The sequence below is a fragment of the Monodelphis domestica genome, chromosome 1 (genome assembly GCF_027887165.1).
Source record: "Monodelphis domestica isolate mMonDom1 chromosome 1, mMonDom1.pri, whole genome shotgun sequence".
In the NCBI taxonomy this organism is placed as follows: domain Eukaryota; kingdom Metazoa; phylum Chordata; class Mammalia; order Didelphimorphia; family Didelphidae; genus Monodelphis; species Monodelphis domestica.
This window is the reverse complement of record NC_077227.1, coordinates 223,658,099-223,683,402: the sequence shown is the minus strand read 5'-3', so window position 1 is coordinate 223,683,402 and position 25,304 is coordinate 223,658,099. Positions and strand designations below refer to the sequence as shown.

The 25,304-nt window shown below is 34.7% G+C and overlaps 1 protein-coding gene across 7 annotated transcripts in view; it reads right to left on the bottom strand.

The window, feature by feature from the left end:
• Positions 1 to 25,304, bottom strand: part of LOC100015874 (cation channel sperm-associated auxiliary subunit beta) — a 184,448-nt gene that overhangs the window by 149,568 nt on the left and 9,576 nt on the right. For 5 of the 7 annotated variants that reach the window (XR_008914922.1, XR_008914921.1, XM_016428503.2 and 2 more), the window contains 4 exons: positions 14,127 to 14,215; positions 12,028 to 12,174; positions 9,817 to 9,877; positions 1,594 to 1,689 (listed from right to left, as the gene is read on the bottom strand). Coding sequence is in view for 4 of the 7 variants with exons in the window: in XM_016428503.2 (XP_016283989.1) it covers positions 1,594 to 1,689; positions 9,817 to 9,877; positions 12,028 to 12,174; positions 14,127 to 14,215 (393 nt within the window). In the remaining 3 variants the exon portion in view is untranslated. Of the gene's footprint in view, positions 1 to 1,593; positions 5,334 to 9,816; positions 9,878 to 12,027; positions 12,175 to 14,126; positions 14,216 to 25,304 lie in introns of those variants that run through there. The other 2 variants (XM_056810450.1, XM_056810451.1) reach the window with 2 other exon arrangements.

Genomic DNA, 25,304 nt, shown 5'->3' with positions numbered 1-25,304 from the left:
ACGTTGGCTCTTGGATTGGCTCTTGGGTGAGTAAGTAGCTGGTCTTCCTTTCCTGGCTTATGAAGAGAAATTAGTTCCAGAGAGACCTTCCCCTCTTAGAGGAGGCAGTGTGGGTGGATCTCCAGGTCCTCCAGTTAAGGGCTGAGTCGAGTACCCGAGCAATATTTAGTGGGATAGGCTAGGCATCTTCTCTACCCTCTTTTTGTATTTTTCTATGAGCTATAATATTTTAAATCAGTGACCACCATATTATTTTAGAATTCTCACATATTTAGTCAAACCTTACAGTACTGACTCTTAGTAGGACTTGAAAAAGAATCATACATTATAATGAATGCAGAAAACATGCAAAATGAGAATTTCGAATGTTGGCCTGAGAATACAGTGTTATTTAAGATACCTTTGGTAGTAAATTGTGATATTTTTTTCATCTGAATCTATCATGAAATATTTATACAGGACTCCAAATGAAGAAATTCCTTATACTAAAAGTAAAGCAAAACAAAAAAACTTCAGTGGATAGAGTGCTGGCCTGGAAAACCTGAGTTCATATCTATCCTCAGATTCTTACTAGCTATGTGACACTGGGCCAGGCACTTAACATCTGTTCACCTCAGTTGCCTCATAGGTAAAATGGGGATAATTATAGTACATACTTCACAGGGTTATTGTAATGAGAGAATAATTGTAAAGTGCTTAATACAATGCTTGGCACAGAGAAAATGTGATATAAATATTAGCTGTTTGTTTATTATTATTATACTCTACAACCATATTCAGATACATTACTGGAGTTGAGAAAATGTAATGGTGTCATCTAGATGTGGGAAAGGGGGTAAATAAATTCAATAAACTGTTTTGAGACCAAAACTAACTCATATCACACAAAACCATACATACCTATTGACCCAACTGAATTTATTCATTATTTTCTTTTTTAAAGTATTGCTCCTCTTTTGATTTGCAAACCTTTGCTAATGAGACAGTTTTCCCACTTGTTGGTGCTGAATGCTCTGAACTATTAAGGAGTCAGTTTATTTTTCCTTGGAGTATAGCAAATTTTACAACTTATACAACTTATAGTGGGGAGAACTATCTTCACTCTCTAGGGGTTAACATGGTTCAATTTACATAAATACTATAATTGAATAAGGCAATTATACAGTCTTGAGCATGTCATTCCCCCTCTCTCAATAAAATGGAAGAGGAGGAATTGGACTAGATTGACTTCTGAAAGTTCTTAACCCAAGGCTAATGAATTTTTAAGAAAAATATATGCTCATAATTTTATTTCAATATATTGTCTTTCTAATACTATATATTTTAATTTATACATTTAAAAACATTATTCTGAGTAAGTTACCATACTCACACCATCAAAATGGCTTATTACACTAAAATGTTAAAATCTCTAGACCAGATGATGTCTAATTTCCATTCGATTCTAACCTTCTATGAGCTCATCGTTCCACTTTGTTTGGAGGGACCTGATTTTTGTCGTCATATCATACTCAGGAGGAAAAACAGTACTCTTGCTCACTGCAGCTATCAATAGTGAATCTCATACTATATTTCTTTTATTGCAACTTTTACCTCGGAGAAGATCAAGAAGAGTTCCTTCAGTAATATAAGTATATAATCCATCTTGAAGTGAAATAGCAACAAACCATTGCTCTATTGGAGTAATATCTATTTTTAAAAAAAGCAAATCAGTGAACAAGTAAAGTATATTACCTCTGACAAGTGAAACTATAGATGGTATAGACACCAATAGAATTAGATGATATATGGCTTCCTTTTAGTCATTATTCCTTTCTTCAAGGAATTCTAGGATCACAGTATTATAGAGCTAGAGGACACCTTAGACCAGTGATGGGGAACCTTTTAGAGATAAGAGTGCCAGGTCTTGCCCCTATCCCAACCCCCCCAGAGATCACATTCTGTGCCCCTTCCCTCTAATGAGTGTCAGAAACACCCAGCTTTCCCCCTTACTCCACCCAGAGGAGGGAGGAAGCACTCCCATTGGACTGCTGGGCAGGGGGATGAGTGATGTAGTCAGGCTTGGGGAGAGGGAGAGGTGAGGGTCTCAGGCACTGCTCCCCTCTAGTTATGTGTCCCACTATGAGCAGAGCTATGATTACCTCAAATCTAGCTCTTCTCCCACCTGTGTGAAGTGGAAATTGAGGGGACCTCGAAAATTTCAAAGTACACCCTCTTTAGCCACTATTCAAGGAATGGGGAAGCCATTTCAAATGCAATGCTTTATTGTGAGAGAAAGAAAAAGGTGACCAGAAAAAATAAAAAAAAAGCAAAAATGCCCCAGCTTACAGGAAAACCCCTTAGGTATAGGAAAACATAACACTCTGGTTAAATGACATCATCCTGACACATTCACCCCAACTAGTTCCAGCCTCCTGAGGGAATATCCTCCAAATTAACCTTTTTAGCAAATAGTCAAAGGTTGTGTAATTTGAATCTGTTACCCTAAAAACTAGGCTACTAGCCTAAAAACTAAGATCCCCAGCAAAACTATGATTCCCAGCACCCCACTAACTTCTTGTGATTATGAGCTGACTAGATAGTCTATAAATTGAGTGAAGTTTTGTCTTTTAGTCTCTTTCCTTCCTGTGGTGGCTTTGGTGGAGTGGGGATTTTTGAGCAGCTAGAAAACCTTAGTCACATGGTTCTATTTTGTCAGATAATAAACTTTATTTTTTTAAACTATTTAATTTGTTTTAATCATCCATGATCTCTTTTCTCACCCTCTCACCCACAAATGACAACACAAAGAAAACAAAACTCTTTACAGATGTGAATAGTCAGAATAAATTTCCACATTGGTCATGTCCAAAAAAATATTCATCCCAATCTGCTGTCTGAATCCTATCACAATGTGGTTAGCATATTTCATCATTTGTCTTCTAGAATTCTGGTTGGTCATGATGCTGATAAGCACTCAACCCAGTAGTACTAACTCACACTCATATACCATATGACTTATTTATCCTTCCCCCTATTTATAAGCATGCCCTTCTGATTCCCATTCTTTGTCAATTCAAAAAGAACTGCAAATATTTTCGTATATCCTTAGAATTTATTTTGCTTGGAATTTAGCCCTTTTTTAATCTTTAGATAATAAACTTTATAAAAATAATAAGTGAAGTATTGGACATTAATGTAAATCTTACAGGGTTGAAGTAGGATTTTCTTCTGTATACAAACCCATGGGAGATGGCTACCACTGACAAGCCACTATGGTGTTTTCCTGAGCCTCATAAAATGTATTCCTAAATCACTAGACTACAGTTTTGAATATTTTAAAGTACAAACTCAAAAGATACATTCCAAATCCCCAAAATACTTTGTATAGTAAAGACACTGGTTGCATCTGATAGTAAAGACATAAGTTGTTTCTGTCTCACTCTGGCCAAAGGTAATTAAGAGGACATTGTATTCTGAATGGTGTAAGGGATGCTGTCTTGGAGAGACCTGCTAACTAGCTCCTACTGGGGACCTAGGCCTATTCATTTTAGAGAAATTAATATTGCTAACATATTTGAGAATAGCACACTAATTTCACACTCCATATAAACCCCACCATGGGAGTCAAGTTTGTACAGACTCTACCTTCTGTGCCTATACTACTTTGTGACCCACCCACCTTCTCTACCCAGGAAAAGGAGGAATCACTCCCATTGGATTTGGAGGAAGGGGGGACAGTGATTTAGTCAGGCTTGGGGAGAGAAGAGAGGTAGAACTCTGGTGAACTCTGTGCTCCAAGGATAGAAAGGCTCACTGGGTCCTTGGCATGACCCACAGAGAGGTCTCTGCATGTCATCTCTGGCACATGTGCCATAGGTTCACCATCACAGCATTAGATTCTACCTGATCTAATCCCCCTGATTTTTTTTTTACAGTGAATGAAACTGTTATCACCCTCTGGACTAATCCACAGACTGAAAAACTGGTTCCTGAAATATCAAGAATTGTCCCCTTTTTACTATTTAAAAAGTAATTATTAAAAACAACAACTAGCCTTGGAATAAGCCTTGCCTTTATTTTTCCGATTGTGATTTACTTGTCTTGTACTTTGACTTTGCAGATGAAAATAAAATGAAATTTAACCATTTTTTTTTAATTTAAAAATTTTTTGATTTTAAAATTGGTCAACAAAAATAGAGAAAACTTGTCTTGAGGTCAACAGCTTTTTTTTTTTTTTAATGAACTTCAAAACTATGGACTTAGGAAATGTGGACCAAATTCTCTCCAAAGTTCCTATTATGAAAAGGAACATTTTCATTATAATATTGATATAGTTTTTCTTAATTTTGAAGTTTACCATGATTTTGAAATTGTTTGGTATTTTGTATTTATTGTCCATTGATTGTTTAAGGTATCTATTATTTGACATTTTGTAAAAAAATTTTGGTTAGTACTCTCATGGTTGGCATTTGTCAAATATTCACAGTAACTTTCTCTGTTGTTATTTAAAGGTACTAAAAATAAATAAAATATTTCCTATGACTATAAAAATGTACAAAATAATGTACAAAGTCACAAAGCTGGTAAATGGCAAAACCAACATTTGAACATATTTCTGATTCTCTATCTAGTGCCCCTTTTACTAAACCATACTGTCTCTTCCTAGATGTATTTCAAAAAGAAAATGATGAAAGGGAAATTTTTTCCTTGTAATCTGGTCATCATTTCCCCCTTGGGGCTGCTACAATTGTCCACAGTATCAGTGCACTTCAGAGAGGAGCATATGCATATTTTCTAAAGTCAGGTGATAAGCTATAAGGACAGAATTTACATTTGTAGAATCCTACCATTAGAAGTAACATAAGAAGTCATCTAGTCCAACCCCAAGACCATTTTTACAATTCTAATGAGAGTTCAGTATCCTTTCATTGAACCAAAATCCATATAACTTTCACCCCATTGGTCCTAATCCTGCCTTCTTCTAAGTACCATGCCTTCAAATACCACATTCTAGCTCCAGAATATTTTATAATAATATTTTAGATAATATCTCGTGCATTCTCTTTTCCTTCCAAATGGGTTCACTCTATCCAAACTCATTTCATCTCTTACCCTAATATATTTGATTGACATTTTCTTCATGCCTAGAAGAAAATGCCTCCTCATCTTTGTCCTTCAAAATCTTTATCTTTCTCACATAGAAAGCCTTCCTTGGTGCTGAACTGCACCACAGACACCACTTGCTATTATTCTCTCTCTCCTTCAATTTGCCTGTTGTATACATTCTTCCTTCGTCCTTTCTTCCTTCTTATTCTGCCCTTATCTCTGTACATGATACATTCCCCTATATACTATAAAGTTTTTGAAAGAAAGAATTGTGTGATTTCTGGCTAGTAATCCAGAACCTAATATTCTATGTTAAACATAAAAATTTCTGAGTTGGATGAAACCACAGAGGAAATTCTGACTCAATGAACCCAGGAATAAATATTATTCAAATTAGTAACAACAAAAGCTGGCACTTATTCTTATATAGCTTTAAGATTTGCCAAGTGTTTAACAAATATAATCTCATTTAATCCTCACAACAATCCTGGGAGGTAGGTGCTATTATTATCCCCATTTTACTGATAAGGAAACTGAGGCATATAGAAATCAAATGATTTGCCTAGGCTAACACAGCTATTTATTGATTAAGGCTGGATTTGATCTTAGATCTTCCTGATTCTGGGTTCAATGTTCCATCCACCATACTCCCTAGCTACTAAAAACATCAATAATAATAATAATTGAAAATACATACTCCAGGAAAGACAATTCAGAAAAAAAGATATCAAGACAGTAGCTGAATATGCTACATCCTGAAATCAAAATTGAATGGGAAAAATGCATTTAAAGAAGTTAATTCAGAATTATGAAAATAAACTCAACTCAAACTCTGAGAACATTTATCAAATCAATGCTGATGTTCCCCCAAAGTGGGGGAGGGGCTAGCTCTAAGACTCTAATGACCTTTTCTTTTGATTTTCCCATCCAAAAAAAATACTTTTCTCTGGCTATCACATACAGACATACATACATTCCCATGCCACAAAGCCATCCATTTTTTAAAGAAAAAGAGTGAGAAAAAATATGTATGGTGGTGGGAAGTATCAACAAAAGCAATTTACACACTGGAAAATGTCTTTAAAATATATATAATATCCCACAAACATAGACTGTCCACCTCTGCCAAGGAGTGGGGAGAAGTGTTTCCTCATTTGTCTTTTCTGGGGTCATGCTTACTGTTTAGGGACAATTGATGTTTCCATTTACCTTGTTGCAGTTGCGTACAATTATTTTATATGACTTTGCTTCCTTCACTTTCATGTAGGCCTTTTCATAGTTCTCTATATTGATTATATTCATCATCATTTATTAGAGCAAAATAATATTCCATTATATTTGTGTACCACAATTTGATTAGCCATTCCCCTGATCAAGGTAACTCTTTTTTTCTGGATCTGTACTACAAAACCAAAATGCTACTATAAAGAATTTAATATCTATGGGGACCTTCTTTTAATAAATTATCTCCTTAGGGTAAATCTCGAGTAGTTAAATCTTTGAGTCAAAAGAATATGGACACTTTAGTCACTTTATTTGAATCATTCTAAGTTCTTTTGCGAAATAGTTATACTAATTCATATCTCTGAAAACAATAGACTAGAGTGTCTATCTTCTTAAACATTTTTGCCAATTTATAAGGCACTAGGTGAAAACTCAGAGTTGCTTTAGTTTGGATTTCTTTTATTGCTAAAGATTATATTAGGCTATAAACTCCATTAGATTGTAAGTTCCTTGATGGCAGAGACTCTTTTGCCACTTTTTATATCCCATGAACTTAACACAGTGTCTGGCACTTAATAGATATTTAATAAATATTGATTAATTGAAAGTATGTTGTAAACTATAGCTTTTTTAAATAAAAGAATAATCTGAATCAATTAATAAATATTTATTGAGTACTTACTATATTCCAGGCTCTGTGCTAAGCTCTGGGGATACAAAAAGAAACAAAAGATAGTCCTTGTATTCAAGGAGTTTACACTCAAATGGGGGAGACAGCATGCCAAAAAATATCTAAAAAGCAAGTCATATACAAGAAAAATAGGAAATAATTAAAACTGAGACCACTGTAAATAATAGAGGTGAGGAAAAAGTTCCTATAAAGAGCAGATCTTTAGTCACTAACTTAAAGGAAGCTAGGGAAGTCAATAGTCAGAGTTGAGGAGAAAGATTGTTCCAAGTAGGGGGGATAGCCAGAGCAAATGCCTGAAACCAAGAGATGGAGTGTTTTGTTTGTGAAAAAGTCACAAGTCCAGAGTTATTGGATCAAAGACCACATGTTAGACAGTAATCTGGAAAGTTACAATGGGATTAGATTATGAAGGGTTTTGAACGCCAAAGGGAGTATTTTGTATTTGATCCTTGGGCAATCTAGAAAAAATCACTTTAGTGACTGAAGAGTGGAGTGGCATGGGAAAGAATTGAGGTAGGCAGACCTATAAGAAGGTTATTACAATAATCAAGATGTGAGGTGATGAGGGTTTGGACTAGAATGGTGAGTTTCAGAGCAGACAAGGAATATATTTAAGAAACGATGCAAAGGTAAAAGGAGTAAAGTTTGGCAACAGTTTAGATATAGGGGAGAGGTGAGAGATAGTATTCCATGATGACACCTAAATTGAGAGTCTAAGGGACTAGGAGGATGGCATTGCCTCCTACAGTAATAAGGAAGGGAGAAGAAAGAGATGGTTTAGGGGGAAAGATAATGAATGCCTTTTTGACTTATTGAGCATAAGTTATCCACTGGAATTCCCAGTTTGAGATGTCTGATTAGAGGTCAGCAAAAATATTGGAACAGAAAAGGTAGATTTGAGAATCATCAGCAAAGAGATGCAATTAATTTCATGGAAGCTGATGAGAATAAGTCAAGCAATATAGAGGAAGAAGAACCAGAGGAAAAAGAACCCAGATGAATATCTATGATGAGAGGGTGTAATCTGGGAAAGGATACAAGGAAGACAGAGGAGAAATGCTCAGATAGGTAGAAAGAAAACCAGAAGAAGGGTGTCCCAAAAACCTAGGGATAAGAGAATATCAAAAAATAGAATGTTCAACATTTCAACAGCTGTAGAGTTCAAAGAGAAAGAAGATTGAGAAAAACTATTGGATTTGGAAAGTAAAAGGGTCATTAGTAACTTTGGAGAGGGCAATTTTAGTGAAATGATTAAGAAAAGGAAGTCAGATTATAAAGGACTGAGCAGAGTCTGAGAGGAAAGTGGAAGTTCCTATTATAGTGGCTTTTTCTAGTTCAACTCCAAAAGGCAGAATTAATATAGGATGGGAGTTGATACGAATAGCAGGATCAAGTGAGAATATTTTCAGAATTGGAGATAAGTGGGCATGTTGTAACAGTAGTAGAAAATGAGAGGTGTTGAGGAAGAGTGAAAGTTGATGGGGGGAACAATCCAGTTGAGAAAACAAGATGTAATGGCATCACTTGAACAAATAAAAGGGTTAACCTTGGTAAGGAGTAAGGCCACTTCATCAAGAAAGATAGGAATGAAGAAAGAAGAAAGGCAAAAGACAGATGTGAATAATAAAAGATAAAGAGGAGTGAAGAGAGAAATTCATGATGAATGGCCAAAACTTTTTTTTTTAAAGGCAAGGTTTTCAACTAAAAGAGATGGGGTACTAGAGCAATGGAAGGTCTGAGGAAGGATAAAAAAGTTTTGGAAGAAACACTGTGAAATGTTGGATAATAAATTTATTAGGGAGGTATAGTAAAATTGCCAAGCAGCAGTGAGGACTCAGATGAAGTTATGTAACAAATTTGTAATGAACCGAGTCAGAATGGTTGCATGATTTTCATTTCCTTCATTTAGCAGCATGTGTGTAGGAATGAACATGGTGAATAGTAAGACTGAGGCTTGCCTGGGCATAATCAGTAACATGACAAAGAGTTTAGGGATTCATGAGAACAATATTAAATTGAACTGGTTCACCAAGGAATCAAGATGGAGAGGAGACAGTGGCTAGTACAGGATAGAAAACCTGTGAGAGAACTGAGGGTTCAAGTGATTGGAGGTAGTGGTGCAAATAAAGATTAGAAGACAGAGAGAGAGGTAGAAAGCCAATAGATTGTGGTCAGATGAAGGGTTTTCACACTGTTCAAATAAAAAAGTGGTAAATTTGTGGATGATGGCAATATCAAGGGTCTGAACTCCTTAGTAGTTGAGATGGAATGGAGGAATAGCTCATGGAAGGTGAGTAGTTTGAGAAACTGAATGGTTTGGGTATTTGAGGGGAATCAATATATAAATTGAAGTCTCCTAGTATGATGTCAGGGTGTGGGAAGGGGGGAAAGACTTTGGAACTTATATATTTCTTTTAATTGTCTACATATCTTGGATACAATAACTTATCCAAGAAATCCTATATGGACCCCCCCCCCCAAACCTACACCTTTCCTTCTTTAAAAAACAAAACAAAACAAACAAACAAACAAAAACCCTTACCTTTTGCCTTGGTTCCAAGGTAAAAGAGTGGTAAGGGCTAGACAATAACAAATATTGTTTGATGATCAACTTTATAGTTATAGGTTCAGAAGTTTTTCTGCTTAACTTGATATTGCAAATCAAAGTGACATCAAGGTCCTTTTATTGTTGTCTCTGGGAATTCTGAATAATCTCAAAAATCTTTTAAATATACCAGTTCAAATTAAAAACCATCATTTTCATCAGAACAATTAACCTTTAGGTAAGAGAATCAATACATAATCATTCTTACCTTTTTCATGAATAATTGTTTCTCTAGGAATACTAATGAACCAGGCCGGCTGATTAGCTTGCTTAAACAAAGAAGAGAGAAAAAGATTTTATAATTTCTGATATCAAAATTTAATCTGATATCATTATTTGAAAAAATATGTAAATAATTAATTATCTAAACCTTCTTCTCTGAAGTTAAAGAAATATTATTTCAGTTTCAAAGTGGAAGAAAAAGAAACTAAGAGGTAAAGTGACTTGTTATTAAAGATTTCATAGTAGGTGGGTGGAGGAAGGGCAATATTGCATGTGGACAGGATTCAAACCCAAGTATTCTAAATACCAGGTCTAGCACCCCTTTCACTACACAATGAAGTGATGCCTAAAATAAAAAATTCACCATAACGAATCTATAAAGATTGATACATGTAGCATAGCACTAGAGAAAAATACAATCTGAGCATATGACAAAAAGAATTGGATAGCTCCACATTGCCTAGCACAGTATCTTCAATGAAAATGGAATTCATTAACTATTTGAATGAATGGATGAACTCATCATTCTTCTTGATCTCTGCATCATATGGAATAGATGACTACCCTCTCATATGATCCTATTTTCTCGGGGCTTTTGAAAATCTGATCCCTGTTGCTTCCATTTCTGTCTACCACTCTATGGCAGTCTGGGTTCTTTAGGTGTGGGAACCTTATTGGGAATAATATCAATGATTCTCATCTACACAAACACAAAAGCACTTTTATGGTGATCAGCACTTTTATGTTGATAACTTTAGGAGCTAGAGTAGATCGACTTGAGATGGAGCTAAAGAAACTAAATCCTGAAATCCAACATGTAGATTCAGAAATATTATAAATTTCTTGAAATATTCTTGGTGAACACTCTTAGAAATAGTTTTGTCCAGTACTAGGCAAAACCACAGTGATATCAGCACCTTACATCCTCTACCAGTTTTTCCTTACATGGAAGGAGTCAGCACAATGCAGAAGCTATTTTGGGAGAAGAATATAAGGGGAAAATATCTTACATGAGAAGGCAATCTTAACTGACCAAGAACTAAAACTGCTTATTGTTTTTGTTATTTTTTTTAATTACCTCAGTCTCCTCTGCTAGTTCATCATCTGAATCACACTTCTTGGGTATGGCTATGACACCTCCAAACCAAGATTTTGTCTTGGGCCCTCTTTTTTTCTATATCTGGTGTCTTTATTGTTTTTTTATTTTTGGTCATAGAATCCTTTGACAATTTGGTGAATCCCATGGACTCAATCTAAAATAACATTACTGTTTTCATGAACAATAAAAATGTTTTAAATTTAGAAGCAGCTAGGTGGCAGATTAGATAAAGTGCTGGACCTCAAGTCAGAAAGACTTGAGTTCAAACCCAACCTCACACATTTAACAGATATGTGACCCTGGGAAAATCACTTAACCTCTGTAAAATAACACATTTTGAACAATAATTATTTTGAATGAATGCTACTTTTTAGTATAATTTGATGACTGGTATTATTAGACTTTCTTCCTTCTCACTTTAAAAATAATTATTTCCTTTGATGTTCCTGGTTTTCATTCATCTAGAATAACATTAAAAAAGTTTTTCCTAGTTCTGCTTTCCATCTTACTGACAGTTAATAACAATGACTTATGAAGATTATTTGAATAATTTCAACATTAGCAACAGTTTAGAATTTATCAGCTATATATACTCAGTAAAATGTGATTGGTGTGCTACATTGTCTTCAGTTTTATGTTCTCAGAGGAGTAATAAATATCATTTTTCTTGTCAATATTCAATTTTTAATAAAAATTTTAAGTTAACCAAAGGCTGAATTCATTAGCTATATAAAAGCCAGCAACAAAAAAAGTGGATTGATTTTACAAATTGATAAGAAATAAATAAAAATATACTATCATTGCTTTCTACTTGGGGGAGTAAGAATTCCATTCACCCTGTTTTATATAAGTAGACTATCTTCTATTCAGTTGTTATTATTGATTGTTCATATTGGGCTCAATGTTCTTTTTTTCATCATCTTTGTCTAACTGACTTTAACTCTGTTTCTCTTCTATAGGCACATCCTTTCAAACCTTCCAATAAAGAAAAAAACATCTCCCAAGGGAAATTTAACACATCATGTCAATAACAGATGAATATTAAGTTAACCACTGCTAAATAGAAAACGCCATATTTTATTACATTTTTTAAATTACCTTTGATAAATTAAAGTGAAAGACACCACTATAAGTGCTATTCGTGATAGTCATGGTGGGAGCAAGTCCTCTTGATATAAATAGTTTTAATTTGTTCTCCTTGCTTTCCAGAGCATTGAATCCACTTAAGAAAAAACATTGGACTTCCTTTGGAAAAAGAATATATATATAAATATATACATATATATAAATCTTCATGGGGATGGAGAGAGTAGGAAAAAATAGATCATATTACTCAATTAATAAGGGACAGGGTAAGAAAACCAGATAGTAAAGAGCAATGCTCTTCAAAACATCTTTAATAGAATATAATTTATCTCTCTTGGTTCATATCCAAGAATCAGAAAAGGCTCAGCTTACAATTAATGTAGTATATTCAAAATTTTTCATGTTATATCTCACAATGCTTTCGACCTCTTGTTTATTCATAAATTCTGCTCCTATTCACAAATCTGAAAGGTAATATGTTCCCTGCTCTACTAATTTGTTTATAATATTTCACTTTTTGTCTAGGTCATGTGTCCATTTTGATTTTATCTTAATAAATGATGTAAGATATCTATCTATATGTAGTTTCTGCATAATGCTTCCCAGTTATACCAACAATTTTTACTAAATAGTAAATTCTTATCCCAAAAGCTTGGATCTTTACTTTTGTCAAGTACAAGACTATGTTTTTTGATACTGTTTGTTGTATGCCTGTTCTGTTCTGCTCATCTATTTTTTTATTTCTTAGCCAGTACCAGATAGTTTTGTTAATTATTACTTTATAAACAGCTAAAAACCTGATACTTTGAAACCTCCTTCCTTTTCATTTTTTCATTAATACTTTTGTATACTCAACCTTTCGCTCTTCCAAATGAATTTTTGTGATTTCTCCTAGTTCAATTAAGTAATTTTCTATAATTTAATTCAAATTTAAAAGGAGTTGTACAAATAAAATTAATATAGCCAAGATTAGAAAAAAAGCAAAATATTAGGGGGGAATTTTATAGACAGTTTTCCTGATTAGAGGTCTCACATATAAAAAACATAGAAACCTTTGCCATATACATGAGAATATGAACCATTCCCCAATTGATAAATGATCAAAAGACACGAACAGAGAGTTTTTGAATTAAGAAATTGTGAAAGGGAATTTTTTATTCCTTTTGTCTATTTTAAGTTAATCATTCAGGAACTAGAAGTATCTCTACTTAACAAAGAGAGTTCACACTTACTTAGTCATTACTACTTAGTCCTAAAAATTAACACTTAGTCCTAAAAGAACTAAGTGGTAATGACTAAGTAAGGGCTAAGTGTTAATTAATAACTGTGAACTCTCTGTTAAGTAGAGATACTTCAAGTTCCTGACTGATTAACTTAAAATAGACAAAGGGAATAAAAATTCCCTTTCACAAAATCAAAGCTATAAAGGTATCGCTTCTACATTACAACTTTCCTTATTACCATTTTGATATATTGCAGATTGGTATAAGAAATTAAATAGAAAGTTTTTGAAGTTTTGCAGAGACCACAGATGACATGCAGAGGCCAGGAGATGGCACATAAAAAGTTTAGAAACTCAGAAATGCACATATATATACATATGTATATATATTATGATAACATAATTTATCTTTTAATACAATAAATATACACAATTTCTTTTTTAAAGTTAAAATGAGTAAAAACTTAAAGTTTACACCCCCAAAACAAAACAAAACAGATGATACAGAAGTGTTGAATACCTTATTATTGACCTACATGTGGCCTATGACCAAATTCTTAACCCAAATCTTACAATAAGGTAGGTCTGTCTTTGTAAATCTGTGTTTTGCTCTGTTTTTGTTCAGAAAATTATATACACACAAGATAGGATTTTGGAAAGAAAACCACTATGAGTTTTATGATTTGTGTCAATTGAACTTTTTCTGTCTCTCCCTCATTACATTACAGAATTCTGAAAGTTGTTTCTTTTTTGAAGGGAGAAGAGAGGAGGGAGATTGGGAGAGAGGGGGGGGGACTTGGAAATACCCAATTGTCCTTGAATAGTTTATAGTAGTATTCATTAAAAACACTAGACACTCCAAAGTAAATATTCTGGGAATATAATTTACCAGATCTCCTGAGTAAAGAAACAACTTGATCTCTTCATACATCATTTTTTGGCCCGGAGAATGGCAAGTAAATACTGCAGAGAATGTTTCTGAATTACACATAAAACAAAGAAAGAGATTACTGTACAATAATAATTTTCGTTAAGAACATGAAGTATTTTTTTAAACCCTTACCTTCTGTCTTGGAATCAATACTGGGTATTGGTTCCAAGGCAGAAGAGTGGTAAGGGCTAGGCAATGGGGGTCAAGTGACTTGCCCAGGGTCACAGATCTAGGAAGTGTCTGAGGTGAGATTTGAACCCAGGACCTCCCATCTCTGGGCCTGGCTCTCAATCCACTGAGCTCCCCAGCTGCCCCCAAGAACATAAAGTGTTTTAAATATTGATATGGATAAATTGGAAATGGATTAGAAAATTAACGTGCCTTTAAAAAGTTAAATAAAAAACCAGACAAACTGGAAAGTTATTTCTTTCCTTCTAATTGAAGGGAAGCTGTCTTCAGGACACAGCTACTAAGCCTCCAGTAAGACTTCATATTGATTAATAATAATATCTCTCCACCAAGCTTTACAAAATACTCTCCCTACAAAAACTCTGAGAAGTAGGCAATGCCAATATTTTTAAGGTAATTAATGAAAAAATATGAAGGAAGTTGGTTTAACTGTACCAGATCTCAAACTGTACTATAAAGCTGCTACCACAAAAATAATCTGATACTGGCTAATAAATAGAATAGAGTCAATGAAATATGTTAGGCACTCAACACATAGTAGTAAATTGTCATAGTAACTAGTGTTTGACCAATCCAAAGATCTAAGCTTTTAAAAAAGAACTCACTATTCAATGAGATACTGCTAGGGATACTTAAAAATAGTATGATAGAAACTAGGCATAGACCAACAACTGAAGCCATATACCAAGGTCAAGTCAAAATGAGTACATTATTTAAAAATAAAAGAGTATCCCATAAATAAACTAGAGATGTATAGAATAGTTTACCTGTCAGATCTATAGATAAAGGAAAAAATTTATGTCCAAATAGGACATAGAGAATTTTGTGAGATTCAAAATAGGTAACTTTGATTACATTAAATTTAAAAGGTTTTTCATAAGATTAAGTTCCAGGGGTGGAAGTAGGATGGCAGAATAATCCTCTGCAGCTCTGTGCCACAATAAGAATCCTCCCCAACCAAGATTAAAATATCACCACAAAATGAATACAGGAGTGGAAGAACCAACAAGGAGACAGAGTGAAACAACTTTCATGAAAAGAAAAGCCCAAAAGATAGGCAAGAAATATCTGGGGAACTGGGGTGAGAGGAGAGCAGACCCAGCAAGAAGATATAGCAAGGATGGCAAGCCAAGAGCAAGCCATACACCCCCACCCCACATCTGCTGTCCAAGGTTTGGGAACCTATTCCCAAGCCAACATCCAGATCCTGAGACCCTGCCTGAGCAAACAGAGGTACAAGACAACCCATACTCCTTGAAATTTCAAATCTGTGGAGAAGTCTAGAACCCCAGCCCAGGGAATTCTAGTCTGGACCTGGGACAGGGATTTAATTCACACTTTGGGGTGGATGATAGTACTAAGTGCCAAGTACTGATCTTTTTTGCTTAAAGTCAGGGCAGAACTCCAAGATAGGACAGTCAAAGGTGTGCCTAACTGGATGAAGTATACAATGAGAGCAAAAACTTGAGACTAAGCCTAAAGCCAGAATTTGATTAGTCCCTGACCTCATCAGGATCACAGTGAGATCAAAAACTTACACCTAAGCCTGAGGCAAGGATTTTAGCTATCAGCATCTTAAGGGTCAATTGAATTAGCAGGAGGAGGGGGCTCTCAGAGCTCTCAGCCCTCTGACCTTCATATCATCCCCCCAAGCCTACCTATAATTAGATAGAAAAAACGAGCAACAACAAAATAAAAGTCCCTACCTCTAAAGAATTTTTATAAAGACAAACAAGCAAGGTATAGACACAGAAGGGAACAGTGAAAGCAAAGGAAACACCAAAAGTCCAAAAGAAAAATATGGATTGAGCACAGATTCTGGAAGAACTCAAAAAGGACTTCAAAAACCAATTAAGATAGGCAAAGAAAAAGTGGGAAAGAGAAATGAAAGTGATGCAAGGAGAAATGAAAGTGATGCAAGGAGAAATGGAAGTAATTCAAGAATAAATGGGTCAATTGTAAAAGGGGAACCAAAATCTGAAAGAGGAAAATCAGATCTTAAAAATCAGAACTGACCTCCTAGAAACGAACGTTTTCATGAGAAAGCAAGAAACAATAAAATAGAATAAAAGGAATGAAAAAAAAAACAGAGGAAAACATGAAATATCTTATTGAAAAGACAACTGACCTTGAAAATAGATCTAGAAGAGACAATTTGAGAATTATTAGACATGTAAGCAATGATCAAGAAAAACCACAGCTATTATATTATATTAAAAGAAATTATCAAAGATAACTGTCCAGAGATCCTGAAACAAGAAAATAAAGGTAAAATCGAAAGAATTCACAGATCACATCCAGAAAGAAATCCTCAAATGACAACTTCCAGGAATGTAATAGCTAAATTCAAGAGCCACCAAGCCAAGGAAAAATACTTCAAACAGACAGAAAGAAACCATTCAAATACCAATGAGCTACAATCAGAATCAAACAGGACCCAGCAGCTTCTACATTAAAGAATCAAAAGCCATGCAATATGATATTCAGGAGGGCAAAAGATTTGGGTTTACAACACAGAGTCTTCAATTCAGCCAACTGAGTATATTCTTTCAGGGGAAAACCGGGCATTCAATAAGATAGAAAATTTCCAAGCTTTCCTGAGGAATAAGCCAGACTTAAACAGAAAATTTGAAGTTGAAACATGAGACACAAGAGAAGCCCAAAAAGGTAAAAGAAAAAGAGAAATTTTAAGGGACTTATTAAGGTCAAAATGTTTATTATGTTTACATGGAAAGAGGATTTCTATAATTCTCAAAATTACTCTTAGTAGTAGAGAAGACAGAAGGAATTTACTCAGAAAGAGAGTGAAGTAAGCCAATTATGATGATATGATATATATGTAAATGTGATGATATGAATGATATGTATGTTTGATGTGATATATATCCATATGAATGATATGTAAAAAATCAATCAAGGGCTGAGAGGATTGTACTGAGACAAAATGGAAGGAGAGATAGAGTGGGGTGAATTATATAACATAAAGAGGTACGAAAAAAATTATAGAGAGGGGAGGATAAGGGTGGTGACAGGCAATGCTTAAACTTTACTCTCATTGTAACTGGCTCTGAGAGGGTAAAACAAGTATGCTCAGTGGGCTGCAGAATTCTATCTTAGTATAGATAGTAGTAGGGTATAGAATTCTATTTTATCCCACAAAGAAGTAGAAGGGCAATAAGACAAGGAAAGAGGGAGGTAACTGAAGGGAGAGGGAAGCAGGGGGGTGACAAACAGCAAAACACTGGTGAGGGGAAACAGAGAGAAAGGGAATAGAGTAGCATTTAAAGGGGAAAATATGATGGAGGGCAATACACAGTAATCATAAGGCTGAATTTGAATGGGATGAACTCACCCATTAAAAGGAAGTGGACAGCAGAGTGGATTAAAAACCAGAATCCTACTATATGTTGTTTAGAAGAAACATATTTGAGGCAGGGTGACACATACAGATTCAAGGTAAAAATCTAGAGCACAATTTATTATGTATCATCTAAGGTAAAAAAAAAAAAGAAAGCAAGAGTAGCAATCATAATATCATACAAAACTAAAGTAGTTGTTGATCTGATTAAAAGGGATTAAATTAAATTAAAAGGAAATTACATTCTGTTAAAGGGTATTATAAACCATGAAGTAATATCATTACTAAATATTTATGCACCAAATGGCATAGCATCTAGATTTCTAAAGGGAAAATTAAAGGAATTCAAGGAGGAAATAGATAGTAAGAACATATTCTTGGGGGATCTCAAACTTTCTCTTTCAAAATCAGATAAGTTGAACTAAAAAATAAATAAGAAGTAAAGGAAGTGAATGAAATGCTAGAAAAATTAGAGTTAAGAGATATTTGGAGAAAATGAATAGGAAGAAAAAGGAAAATAACTTCTCAGCATTACATGGTACATATACAAAGTTCAACCATGTACTAGGGCAGAGAAATATTTTTTTGACTTTTTAAAAATTATTTTATTTGGTTATTTACAAACATTATTCATTGGAAACAGTGATCATTATCTTTTTCTCCCCCCGGCCCCCTCCCACCATTTCTCCCATAGCCGGCTCACAATTCCACTGGGTTTCACGTGTGTTCTTGGTTCAAACCCATTTCCATGTTGTTGGTATTTGCACTAGAGTGTTCATTTAGAGTCTCTCCTCAGTCCTATCACATCCACCCCTGTAGTCAAGCAGATGCTTTTCATTGGGGTTTTTACTCCCACAGTTTATCTTCTGCTTGTGGATAGTGTTTTTTAGATCCCTGCAGATTGTTCAGAGACATTGCATTGTCTCTAGTGGAGGAGTCCATTACCTTCGATTGTACCACAGTGTATCAGTTTCTGTGTACAATGTTTTCCTGGTTCTGCTCCTTTCGCTCTGCATCACTTCCTGGAGGTTGTTCCAGTCTCTGTGGAATTCCTCCGCTTTATTATTCCTTTTAGCACAATAGTATTCCATCACCAACATATATCACAATTTGTTCAGCCATTCCCCAATTGAAGGGCATCCCCTCATTTTCCAATTTCTGGCCACCACAAAGAGCGCAGCTATGAATATTCTTGTACAAGTCTTTTTCCTTATTATCTCTTTGGGGTACAAACCCAGCAGTGCTATGGCTGGATCAAAGGGCAGACAGTCTTTTATTGCCCTTTGGGCATAGTTCCAAATTGCCCTCCAGAATGGTTGGATCAGTTCACAACTCCACCAGCAATGAATTAATGTCCCTACTTTGCCACATCCCCTCCAGCATTCATTACTTTCCATAGCTGTCATGTTAGCCAATATGCTAGGTGTGAGGTGATACCTCAGAGTTGTTTTGATTTGCATCTCTCTGATTATAAGAGATGTAGAACACTTTTTCATGTGCTTATTAATAGTTTTGATTTCTTTGGCTGAGAACTGCCTGTTCATGTCCCTTGCCCATTTATCAATTGGAGAATGGCTTGATTTTTTGTACAATTGATTTAGCTCTTTGTAAATTTGAGTAATTAAACCTTTGTCAGAGGTTTTTATGAGGATTGCTTCCCAATTTGTTGCTTTCCTTCTGATTTTAGTTATATTGGTTTTGTTTGTACAAAAGCTTTTTAGTTTGATGTAGTCGAAATTATTTATTTTACATTTTGTGACTCTTTCTATGTCTTGCTTGGTTTTAAAGTCTTTCCCTTCCCAAAGGTCTGACATGTATACTATTCTGTGTTTACCTAATTTACTTATAGTTTCCTTCTTTATGTTCATGTCAGTCACCCATTTTGAATTTATCTTGGTGTAGGGTGTGAGGTGTTGATCTAATCCTAATCTCTCCCATACTGTCTTACAGTTTTCCCAGCAGTTTTTATCGAATAGTGGATTTTTGACCCAAAAGCTGGGATCTTTGGGTTTATCATATATTGTCTTGCTGAGGTTACTTGCCCCAAGTCTATTCCACTGATCCTCCTTTCTGTCTCTTAGCCAGTACCAAATTGTTTTGATGACTGTTGCTTTGTAATATAGTTTGAGATCTGGGACTGCAAGGCCCCCTTCCTTTGTATTTTTTTTTTCATTATTTCCCTGGATATCCTTGATCCTTTGTTATTCCAAATGAACTTTGTTATGTTTTTTTTCTAAATCAGTAAAGAAATTTTTTGGAAGTTCTATGGGTATGGCACTAAATAGATAGATAAGTTTGGGTAGGATGGTCATTTTTACTATATTGGCTTATCCTACCCATGAGCAGTTAATGTTTTTCCAATTGCTCAAGTCTAGTTTTAGTTATGTGGAGAGTGTTTTGTAGTTGTGTTCATATAGTTCCTTGTTTGTCTTGGGAGATAGATTCCTAGGTATTTTATTTTGTCTAAGGTGATTTTGAATGGGATTTCTCTTTCTAGTTTTTGCTGCTGAACAATGTTGGAGATGTATAGAAATGCTGATGACTTATGCGGGTTTATTTTGTATCCTGCAACTTTGCTAAAGTTGTTGATTATTTCAATTAGCTTTTTGGTTGAATCTCTAGGATTATTTAAGTTAGGGCAGAGAAATATTGCAAAAAATGCAGAAAAGCCAACATAATAAATACAACTTTCTCACGTAATGTGATAAAAATATATACTTAACAAAGGTTTTTAAAAAGGCAAATTTAAAATTAATTGGATACTAAATAATTTAATTCTTCAAAACTTGTGGGTCAAAAAGAAAAAGAAATCAGAGAAGCAATTACAGACTTCTTTAAAGAGAATGACAATTAGGAGACATCATATCACAACTTATGGAATACAGCCAAAGCAGTAGTCAGGGGAAAATTTATATCTCTGAGTGCTTATAGCAACAAAATTAATTGGGCTTGCATCTTAAAAAATTAGAAAAAGAACAAATTAAAAATCCTGAGATAGGGAAGAGTCAAGATCTTGGCATAGAAGTAGGAAATGTCTATTACTCTTGTGAAAACACTTCTACACCAATCAAAAACAAAGCATTTCAAGGGAGACAGAAAACCAATTACAACAGGACAGAGCTGACAGAGTCAGAGGACCCTCCTGCTGAATTCAACTTAAAAGGTATGCAGAGAAGGTTGCATTTTCAGGTTTAAGGAAAAGAAAAGAGGAAGGTCCCAGGACCCCTCCCCTACTCAGGCAGTTTCTGGGATCTCAGGGTGAGGGCTCCAGCCTGGAGGGAATACCTTGCTACCAAAGCTTCTCCAGGCTCAGGGCTATGACCATATCTGGCAGGGAGGCAGCTGGAAGAGAGTGCATAAAGGAGAGTCACAGCCTTCAGCCACCACTCATCCATGTTGGGCTTCTGCCTCTGGAAGTTTTGACCTCAGAGCACATTAAGTTCTGCAGATCAGCTCAACTGGCTTAATTTATTGTATCAATAATGCAGATAAAAAGTGTCCAGAGGGCAGGAAAAACTCAATCTCCAACATCCCTCTCCCATCTATTGAACTGAAACCTGCAGTAAGAATCCAGCTGACTGGGATCCCAGGGTGAAGGCTTCAATAGCAACAGAGTATCTTGGTACCACCATGGGAATCTCAGGGCTCTGACCTGGCAACTGGCAGAGAGGTGGCCAACAGAAAGGAAGAAAGGAGGATGAGGGTAACTACCTTCAGCCTTCACACCTTCATTTTCACCTTCAGCTTCTGCTGGCAGCTGGGGAAGATCTGGCCTCAAGGCACATTAATATAAGTGGCCAGCTCCATCAGCCTAATCTAATCAGCACAGCAGAGAAGAAGCTCCTTCAGGGCAGAAAAGCCCAAACTCACAGATCCAGCAAATAAACAGTGTAGCAAGTATACAGCCAATAAGGAGGAGGAAAGAAGGAAAAAATATGAGTAAACAACAGAAAAAGAAAAAAAAACAAATTATAATCAACATCTTCTATTCAGGTAATGAACAAAGAACAAATAGAACAGAGGAGGACCAAGAGACACCAAGCAAAAATTCAGGAACTCCAGAGAATTGGACTCAGTCTCTGTAAAAACTAAAAAAAAAATTAAAAATCAATTAAGAGAGGTTAAAAAATTGTGAAAAGAACTTAAAAAGCAGAACAGTTCATCTGAAAACAGTGGCACATGAACTAAAACAAGAAAATAGTGTCTAAAATCCAGAATTGACCAGCCTGAAAACAAGGCAAAGAAAGTGAAAGATGACCTAATAGATCAAATAAAAGGGAGGATCAAAAAGCAAGGGACGAAATTCAGTCTTTAAAAATTAGAATCAAACAACTAGAAGCAAATAACTTCATAAGGCAGCAAGAGTTTATAAAACAAAATCAAAAGAATGAAAAAATTGAGGAAAATATGAAACACCTTATTGATAAAACAACAGACTTGAAAAATAGATCCAGGAAAGAGACAATTTAAGAATTACTGGACTACTGGAAAATATAACAAAAGAAAAAAAGTCTGACATCATTCTACAGGGAATAATCCAAGAAAACTGCCCTGATATTCTTGAGCAAGGAGGTAAAGTAGAGATTGATAGAATATACAGATCACCTCCTGCATTAAATCCCCAATTGACAACACCCAGGAATGTTATAGCCAAGTTCAGGAACTTCCAGACCAAGGAAAAGATACTACAAGTTGCTAAAAATAAATAGTTCAGATATCATGCATCCACAGTCAGAATTACACAAGATCAAGCTGCATCCACACTGAATGATCAGAAGGCATGGAATATGATATTTCAGAAAGGAAGGGAACTGGGTCTACAACCAGGAATCAACTACCCAGCAAAATTGACTATATTCAGGGGAAAGTATGTGATTTAACAAAATAGAAGATTTCCAAATGGTCTAGAAGAAAAGACCAGATTTAAACAGAAAATTTGATGCCCAAATATAGAACTCAAGAGAATCACCAAAAGGTAATTAAGAAAGGGGGAAAAATCTAAGGATTTTGTATTCCTATAAGAAAAGATGATAATAACTCTTAAAAATTGTTATTATCATCAGGGTAGCTAGAAGAAGTATACTTAGAGAGTACAGTGACAAACTGTATAGGATGATGTGTCAAAATATATAAATAATTAGGGATTAAAAAAAGAGTATAATACTAAGAGAAATGGGAAAAGAGGGGAAAAATGGGTAAATGTATATTTCATATACAAGCACATGGGAGAGGGGGAAAAACAATAAAATGGAAGGGTTGAAGAAGTTGCCAACAGGAGCTAAACCAATTGTAAAAAATTTCAAGCTGTCACCCAATTGATAAATGGGCAAGGGACATGAATAGGCACTTTTTATATAAAGAAATCAAAACTATCAATAAACACATGAAAATGTGTTCTAAAACTCCCATAGTTAAAGAAATGCAAATCAAAACAGTTCTGAAGTACCACTTCACACTTAGCAGATTGGTCAATATGACAACAAAAGAAAGTAATAAATGTTGGAGGAGATATTGCAAACTTGGGATACTAATGCTTTGCTGATGGACTTGTGAATTGATCCAACAATTCTGAAAGGCAATTTGGAACTATGCCCAAAGGGCTTTAAAAGAATGCCTCCCCTGTGATTCAGGTTTGTACCCCAAAGAGATAATAGGGAAAAGTACACATGCAAAAATATTTATAGCTGTGCTCTTTGTAGTGGTAAAAAAAAACAGGAAAATGAGATAGTGTCCATTGATTGGGGAATGACTGAACAAGTTGTGTTATTTGATGGCAATGGAATATTATTGTGCTGAAAGGAATGATGAACTGGAAGATTTCTCCATGAAGTGGAAAGATCTCCAGGAATTGATGCAGAGAAAAAGGAGCAAAAACAGGAGAACATTGTACACAGAGACTGATACATTGTGGCATAATCAAATGTAATGGACTTTACTACCAGCAGCAATGCAGTGATCCAAGACAATTCTGAGGGACCAATTAGAAAAAACGCTATCCACATTCAGAGAAAGAACTGTGGTAGTAGAAATGCATGATTGATCACATGGTTGGATGGGTATATGATTGGGGATGTTGACTTTAAATGATAACCATTGTAAATATTAATAATATGGAAATAGGTTTTGAACAATGATACATGTAAAACACAGTGGAATTGCTCATTGGTTTGAGGAGGGAAAAAATATGATTCATGTAAACAAGGAAAAATATTCTAAATTATTTAATTAAATAAATAAATGGGGGAAAATCCCCAGATAAAAACTAAATTGGAAATCCTAAAAATTAAAGGAAAAATTAATAAAATTGAAAGTAAAAAAACTATTAAACTAATAAATAAGACTAGAAGCTGGTACTTTGAAAAAACAAATAAAATAGATAAAGTACTGGTTAATCTAATCAAAAAAAGAAAAAAGAATTAAATGTACAATTTCAAAGATGAAAAGGGTGATCTTGCCTCTAATGAAGAGGAAATGAAAGTACTTAAGAACTATTTTGCTCAATTATATGGCAATAAATATGACAATCTAGGTGAAATGAATATTTATAAAAATATAAATTGCCTAGATTAATAAAAGAGGAAATAGAATGCTTACTTAATCCTGTCTCAGAAAAAGAAATTAAACAAGCCATCAAGGAACTTCCTAAGAAAAAATCCCCAGGACTAGGTAAGATTCACAAGTGAATTCTATCAAACATTTAAAGGACAACTAATTCCAATACTATACAAATTATATGACAAAATAAGCAAAGAAATTACCAAATTCATTTTATGACATAAATATGGTACTGATTCCAAAGCCAGGCAGACCAAAAACAGAGAAAGAAAACTACAGACCAGTCTCCTTAATGAACATTGATGCAAAAATCTTAAATAGGATACTAGCAAAAAGACTCCAGCAAGTCATCACAAGGGTTATTCACTATGATCAGGTGGGATTTATACCAGGAATTCAAGGATGGTTCAATATTAGGAAAACCATCCACATAATTGACTATATCAATAATCAAACCACCAGAAATCACACGATTATCTCAAAAGATGCAGAAAAAGCCTTTCACAAAATATAATACCCATTCCTATTAAAAACTAGAAAGTAGAGAAATAGCTGGGTCTTTCCTCAAAATAATAAATCATATCAATTTAAATTCATTAGCAAGTGTCATCTGCAATGGGGACAAGTTGGAAGTCTTCACAGTAAGACCAGGAGTGAGGCAAGGATGCCCACTATCAGCTCTATTATTTAATATTATACTAGAAATGCTAGCAGTAGCAATTAGAAAAGAAAAAGAAATTGAAGGCATTAAAGTAGGCAGTGAGGAAACTACCACTATTTGCATATGATATGATGATATAAAGAATCCTAGAAAATCAACTAAAAGACAAGTGGAAATAATTAACAACTATAGCAAAGTTGCAGAGTATAAGATAGACCCACATAAATCATCAGCCTTTCTAAATATTTCCCACAAAATTCAGCAGCAGAAGTTAGAGAAATTCCATTTAAAATCACCCTAGATAACATAAAATATTTAAGAATCTATCTACCAAGACAAATGCAGGAATTACATGAATACAACTACAAAACAC